General features: G+C 51.0%; 1 protein-coding gene across 1 annotated transcript; it reads left to right on the forward strand.

Annotated features, from left to right (window-relative positions):
• The first annotated feature begins 232 nt into the window (after window positions 1-232).
• Window positions 233-4484, forward strand: LOC122061662. Its single transcript, XM_042625075.1, has 2 exons — window positions 233-458; window positions 3979-4484. Exons 1-2 carry the CDS (start codon window positions 233-235, stop codon window positions 4482-4484), a joined length of 732 nt encoding a protein of 243 aa, XP_042481009.1.
• Window positions 4485-7653: the final 3169 nt, after the last annotated feature.

Genomic DNA, 7653 nt, shown 5'->3' on the forward strand with positions numbered 1-7653 from the left:
TTCTGCCTTCTGTGCTTGTGCAGGATCGCCGCCCAGCCTCATACAGATTTTCGGTAGCAATAGATTGGCGCCGTCTGTGGTAACGACAGAGTAATGGTGGGGAAAACCAACAATCGTAAGAAAACAAGAGCAGCGCCAAGTGTGAATATGAATGAGGGGGAACCTTCAGAATTTCTCCCCCCCGGCAGACATCAATGAAGAACGGGGAAACGATGATCGGGAAGGGTCCACGATGGACCAGCGCTCGATCCAACATTCGGTGAGTAGAGACAGTAATCCTCCACCCCCTCCCAGGGCGTCGGATTACATGACTAGGGAGCAGTTCGACGCCCTTCAAGAGAAGTATAACCGAATGGCCGAGATAATGAAGAAGGTCTCCAAGATCGTCTCTCAGAAGACCGGTGGGGCAACGCGAGGCTCCCATGTCCAGCCAGAAATAGTTCAGGAGGAGGACCGAAGTAGCTCGAGGTCGAGAAGGTCCGGCCGGATCCCTCAAAACCGAGCCACAAGAGAAGCCCCGCACCAAAGAAAGGATGCGGCGCCCTACAGGGGCCAGGCATGAAGAACCTAACCAAGGAGACGGTCAAAGACATGAAGACTCAGGGTTGAAGCAAATGATCCTAGACCTGAAGGATGAGATCCGTAAGGTAGCAGAAAACCAGACAGGAACTCGCGAGCCGGACCTCACTAATGACACAGCTCTAGCTAATGAGGTCATGAGGGATCCGCTCCCGGTCGGTTTTAGTTTGCCCAAATAAGACACCTACGACGGGTCTGGGGACCCCATCGATCATCTGGAAGGCTTCAAGGTCGCGATGCAGTTCCACCGAGTCTCGAAAAATATTGTGTCCCGCCTTGCCTTTGACGTTCAGAGAAGCGGCAAGGCTATAGTACAACCGCCTGCCGACAAAATCAATTCACAACTTCAATGAATTGAGTTACTTCTTCGTGAAGAGATTCTCCAGTAGCCAACCCCTTCAGAAGACCACATTAAATCTGACCAACGTCAAACAGCATGAAGGAGAGTCACTGCGAAACTACATAAAGCGCTTCCAGTAGGAGAAGATCACGATTAGAGGTCTAGACCCGAAAGAAGAGTTCATGGCCCTGTTGGGAGGAGCCAAGGATAAAGAGCTAAAAAGGTCTCTGGCGAAGCATACACCGAAGAACCTAGCTGAGTTAAGGGCTCGGTGTGATAAGTACATTCAGATGGAAGAAACTCTCCAGACTGACGAAGAAGCTGAAGGGAAGGGGGGAGAAAAAGGACCTCAAGAGGTGATGATAAGCCTCCCGAAGGCAAGAGACGAAAGTCCGAACGTGATCAAGCACCCAGTCCGCCGAAGAAGTTCGAAAGATATGCGCCCCTAAACCGGAGACGGACGGACGAGCTAATGCAGATAAAAGACTCCCCAGATGCCCGAGCCATGAAGTGGCCAGGGAAGATGAGACGACATCCTGAGAGACGCAACATGGACAAATATTGCCACTTTCACAGGGACCACGGCCACGACACCAAAGATTGTTGGCACCTGAAGGGAGAAATAGAGGGAATGATTCGAAGAGGATATCTAAGTCGATTCGTAGACCGTGAAAAGGAGGATGCCCAAGACGGCAATGATCGCAGGGCAAACCGCCAAAGAGACGGCAAAGGCCGCCATGAAAGAAGGGGGACAGCCCGCAGAGGCAATCAGGAATGGCAAAGGGACCGAACACCCGAGAAAGGTGACCCTCACCCCCAGGACGATCATAAAAGCCCAACTAGAGTTATAGCAACTATCAATAGATGCTTGGCCGCTGGAGAAAGTTCTATCTTGGCCAGGAAAGCAAAAGCCTATGTGAGAGGCGTGCATGTGGCTGAATGGTCAAACAAGAAGGCAAAGACGGGGACGGTTATCTCCTTCTCGGATGACGACCTGGAAGGGGTGCAGAAGCCACATGACGATGCCCTGGTAATCACCATGACCATAGCCGATTGTAGAGTAAAAAGGATCTTGGTGGATAATGGCAGCTCAGTTGATATCCTGTTCCTTGAAGCTTTCCAAAAGATGGGCCTAGACAAAGGAAAGCTCAAGAAAGTCGAACACATATTGCAAGGGTTCTCGGGTGCCCGGTCAAAGTAGAGGGGTCGGTCGAGTTGCCAGTAAGAGCAGCATCGAAGACCACCAAGTAACAGTCATAATCAACTTCCTGATAGTGGAAATCACCTCGGCATACAACGCCAAACTGGGGAGAGTCGGCTTAAACTTGCTAAAGGCCGTCGTCTCCACACCACACTTCAAGATGAAGTTTCCAACCAAGAACGAAGTCGGCGAGTGTCGAGGTGATCAAGAGGCATCCCGAAAGTGTTATGCCACCACCTTATGGGGAAAAGAAAAGACAGGCGAGGCACTCCCGATAGAAGATCTGCGTGATGACACCAGTTATCAGAGGGGGGAACCGGCGGAAGAGCTTATACAAGTTGACGTCGAAGAAGGGGATAACACTCTCCAATTCCAAGTTGGGGCCTTAATGCCAAGTGAACAACGAGAAAAGCTCATCTCGTTCTTCCGAGACAACTCTGATGTCTTCGCCTGGTCAGCCTCGGACATGCCTGGCTTAGCCCGGGAGGTAATAGAACATCGTCTGAGTGTCGACCTGACCAAGAAGCCAGTACAGCAGAAGAAGAGGACCTTTGCCCCTGAGAGGCAACAGAAGATAGATGAGGAGATGGAGAAGTTGCTTAAGGCCAAGTTCATCCACGAAATCCAATACCCCGAATGGATATCCAACGCGGTTATGGTCCCGAAGGCAAACGGGAAGTGGAGGATCTGCATCGACTTCACAGAATTAAACAAGTCCTGCTCAAAGGACAGCTACCCCTTGCCAAAGATAGACCTTCTCATCGATGCCACTTTAGGACATGAGGCGCTGAGCTTCATGGATGCATACTCAAGGTACAATCAAATTAAGATGTGTGAGGACGATGTCCCAAAGACATCCTTCGTGACCAAGGGGGGGTTGTACTGCTATGAAGTAATGCCCTTTGGGTGAAAAACGCAGGGGCCACTTACCAAAGGTTAGTGAACAAGATCTTCAAGGGGATGATCGGCAAGACCATGGAGGTATACATAGATGACATGCTCGTGAAAAGCCTTAAGACAGAACACCATATCCAAGACTTAGAGAAGGCGTTCCAAGTACTGAGGGAATATGGCATGAAGCTGAACCCAACGAAGTGCGCATTCGGAGTAGCATCGGGAAAGTTCCTTGGCTTCATAGTCTCGGAGAGGGGGATCGAAGCCAACCCGATGAAGATACAGGCCATTCGAGATATGAGGTCACCGCAGAATGTGAAGCAAGTCCAGGAGCTGATAGGCAGAGTCGCCGCCCTAGGACGGTTCATGTCTCGATCGGCTAACAAGTGCCTTCCTTTCTTCAAAGCCTTGAAGGGATCCAAAAAGTTCGAATAGACAGAGGAATGCAAGAGTCCTTCGACCAGCTGAAGGAGAACTTAACGACGCCCCCGCTACTGACGAAGCCAAACACCAGGGATACCTTGCAGTTATACCTAGTTGTATTGACAGTGGCGGTAAGCGCAGTACTGATAAAGGAAGAAGGAAGAAAACAGCGACCAATATACTACGTTAACTGAACCCTTTTGGACGTAGAAACAAGATACAGAAAGATGGAGAAGGTAGCATACGCACTGGTGATAGTGGCAAGAAAGCTGAGGCCCTATTTTCAATCACACGGTATGCGTGCTCACGAACCAACCCCTGAAGAAGATACTTCAGAGGCCGGATACGTTCTGTCGCCTGGTAAACTGGGCGATAGAGTTAGGAGAATTTGACATCCAATACAAATCGAGAACTACGATAAAAGCACAAGCCCTAGTTGACTTCATAGCCAAGACAACGCTTCCATATGAACCCCAGGAGGTAGTCGAGGCTCGGGCAGAAAAGACTTGAACATTATATGTGAATGGTGCATCCAACCTAGCGGGAAGCGGAGCAAGGATCATACTAGTCAGCTCCGAAGGGCTCAAGATCGAGTATGCCCTACAGTTCGACTTCAGTGCCTCCAACAATGAAGCTGAGTACGAAGCACTAATAGCCGGAATTAATCTGGCACGGGCTTTGATGGTGCAGGAGTTGGTGGTACACAGTGGCTCGCAGCTCGTGGTGTGGCAAGTAAATGGAGACTATGAAGCCAAGGGACAGAGGATGGCCGAATACTTGAAGGTGGTGCGAAAGAAAGTGGCAACCTTCAAGGAGTTCGAGGTAAGGCAGGTGCCGCGGGCGGAGAACGCCAGCGCTGATGCATTGTCGCAGTTGACCACCTCTGACTTCACAGACCTCGGACAACCAGTGTATTTTAAAGTATTACATCAGCCAAGCACCGAAAGTGCACAAGAGGTGTTACCCATTGGTGAGAACGGCCCTAGCTGGATGGATGCCATAATCAAGTACCTGAAGGAAGGGAGCCCTCCCCGAAGACAGGGATGAGGCGAGGAAGGCGTGAATGCGGTCAGCACGGTTCCTATTGAAGGGCGAGACGTTGTACAAGATAGGGTTCACCACACCATACCTTCAGTGCCTAAACCTCATCGTCACCGAATATACACGTCAAGAAGTACACGAAGGGATATGTGGCCAACACCTGGGAGCCCGAGCCTTGGCAGTACTGAGGCAGGGCCTATTCTGGCCAACCATGAGGAAAAATGCAGAGGAATTCGTCAGAAAGTGCGTTGAGTGTTAGATGTTCGCCCCCGTCCCTAGGCAGCATGCTACTGAGCTTTCCTTTGTCAAGCCCGATACCGTTTGCCATGTGGGGAATGGACATCCTTGGCCCGTTTCCTCTGGCCACGAGGTAAATAAAGTTTGTTGTGGTGGCAGTAGACTACTTCACGAAGTGGGCAGAAGCCGAAGCACTGGCTACGATATCTGAAAAGAATATAAGGAACTTCGAGAGAGGGCAGTAGTATATCGGTTCGGGATCCCCCGGGGGGTGGTAACGGACAATGGAACTCAGTTCGCTAACCCAACTTTTGACTCATTTTGTGAAGCCTTTGGCATCGACCACAGGAAAAAATCCGTTGGTTACCCGTCAACCAACAAGTAGATAGAGGTAATCAATCGTACCCTAGTTCAAGGAATAAAGAAAATGCTGGATGATTCCAAGGGATTATGGGCAGAAGAGCTACACAACATCCTCTAGGCTTACCGCACGACTGAGATCAGCCACCGGAGAAACACCTTTCAATTTAACTTACGGCACCGAAGTTGTGCTCCTAGTGGAGGTAGGAGCCACAACCCATCGAGTTCAGTACTACGATGAAACAGAAAACGATAAAGGGCTTTAAGCTAATTTAGACCTCCTTAATGAAGTACAAGAATCCTCGCAAGAAAGGATCACCGCCTACCAGCGAAAGGTTGCGAGGCATTATAATTCTAAAGTCCGAAGAAACGAGTTCAGAATAGGTGACCTCGTCCTCAGAAGGGCGGAGATATCAGACCCGAAGCATCAAGGAAAGTTGGCTCCAAATTGGGAAGGGCCTTACAGAGTCACCAAGATAATACAACCAAGGTCCTATCACCTGGAGACTACGGGGGGAGAAAGGGTATCCCGATCATGGAACACGAATAACCTAAGGAAATTTTATCAGTAGTCGTAGCATACACATTTACTTAGTTTTTGTTTTTTCTTCTTAAAACAGTCTGAGTTTGTAGTTTTCCACCCCGAGCGCTTCAGAGGATTTTTATTACGAAAAATATATAAGCTGGTTCACGGCAATTGATTTTGGACAAGTCTTTAAGGAATATTCCTCGGTTGGGGGCTCAGGCTCAGGCTCAGGCCAAGGGACCCAACCAAAGGTCCATACTTCAGTTGTGGATTAAGGCCGAGCCGAGCAGACCTTGCCGAAGGTCCTTTCCCTAAAGGTCATTACCTCGATTGGGGGCTCAGGCTAAGGCCGAGGGACCCAACCGAAGGTCCTCACCTCGGCGGTCCCAACCAAAGGAACTCCACTCGGTTGGGAGCTTAGGACAAAGCCGATTCCCGAAGGTCATTACCTCGGTTCGAAGTTCGGCCCAGGGCTGAACAGGTCAGCGGCACCCCCTAATCTCCGTATATAAGGAAAACTCCCTCAGCTGGACCTGAAGGGAAACACTAACACTTGGTGAAATCCTACTTGTGCAAGGCCCCCCTTCAAGGCTCCTGCCCTCGGACAGGTCGACGCAACAGGACCAAGCCTCGTATAAAGACAGGTTGAGGCACATATTACGCTTAGGAGAAAGTACTGGCATAAGGCCTCACAGCCTTCGTGCACCAACCTGTGGGCTAAAGATCCCTTAGTGGACTTTAAAAAAAAAAAAAAAAGACAGGGCGAGGAGCAAAGATATCCGAAGGAATTAGGGCATTCATCAAAAAAGCCTGAGGGCTGAGATTACATCGGAAAGCCCGAAGGCTGAGATTACATTAGAAAGCCCAAAGGCTAAAATTACACAAAAAGGCCTGAAGGCCACAAACAAAAAAGAGAAGCCCCCAAATACGAAGCTTAGCCCGAAGGTCGGAAGGAACACGGAAAAGGCAGCCTCAGGGGGCGTCCATTGGGTTCAGGGCCTCGTCCTCGGCATGGTGAAGAGTCTCCCGATCGGAGCCATCGTGGCTAGGAGTCAGAGGCACTTCGTGTTGCAATTGAACCTCTTCTTCCTCGCTACCACCCTTGTCGTCGGCTACCTCGGTAGCAGTTGGGGCAGCCTCGACACCCTCTTCAAAAATTAACCCGCTGTCTTTGAAGGAGACCTCCAGGTAATGCTCGAGGACCCAGTCTCGGACCTCGGGAGCACCCATCGTGAACCCGGGGCAATGGCACGCCTGACCACCTCCCGAAAGTCCTCAGAGGCCTTGTACCTATCGGCCCCTCGGACCTCGGCCTCCTGAACTCTCACCGCAATCTGCGCCTTCAGCTCTACAAGCTTCCGATCGCATTCCTGGCGAGTGTGAAGGTCGGCCTCCAGGTGCTCCACCTTCTCGAGGACCGAACGCTCATTCTCAAGCGTAGACTTCTCGCGTTCGGAAGCCTCGAGGTCTCGGGCCAAGGTCTCGGGCCAAGGCCTCTGCCTAGATCGCCAGCTGACCCACTTGGTTCTAAGCTTGCGCAAACGCAATTATAATAAATAATAGGCCAAAGGCCGAAGCTTACCCCCGCCATAAAGATGCAGGTGCTAGTTATCATAGTTGTCGTCCCCTTGCATTGAGCTTCGGCAGCATCTCAAGGAAGGTTGCCCTTCTGCACCAACTCCCGGGCTACACGCTCGACGAACAAAGTGTCATCCTCCTTGCCCGACCAGCGAGGGATGAAGCCAACCTCGGCTTGGACCTTGATAACCCTTGGACTTTGAAATTCGATCACCAGAGAAGTATCCTGGGTAGACGATACATTATGGCCCGGAGCAGCTAGGGCCTGGACTGCATCGATGCTGGGTCCTTCGACCCTAGCCCTCTTCTTGGAAGGGGGCCTCGGAGGTGGGAGCCCCCATCTTCCTCTTCTGCTTCTGCTGCTACTGCGCATCCCGCGCCCTGGCCTCCCTTATTTGGGCCAGCCTCTCTGCTGCAGCGGCCCTAGCTTCGGCCCTAGAGATTTTCACTGCAAAAGGACACGAAAGAAGTTAG

The sequence above is a fragment of the Macadamia integrifolia genome, chromosome 14 (genome assembly GCF_013358625.1).
Source record: "Macadamia integrifolia cultivar HAES 741 chromosome 14, SCU_Mint_v3, whole genome shotgun sequence".
Lineage (NCBI taxonomy): Eukaryota > Viridiplantae > Streptophyta > Magnoliopsida > Proteales > Proteaceae > Macadamia > Macadamia integrifolia.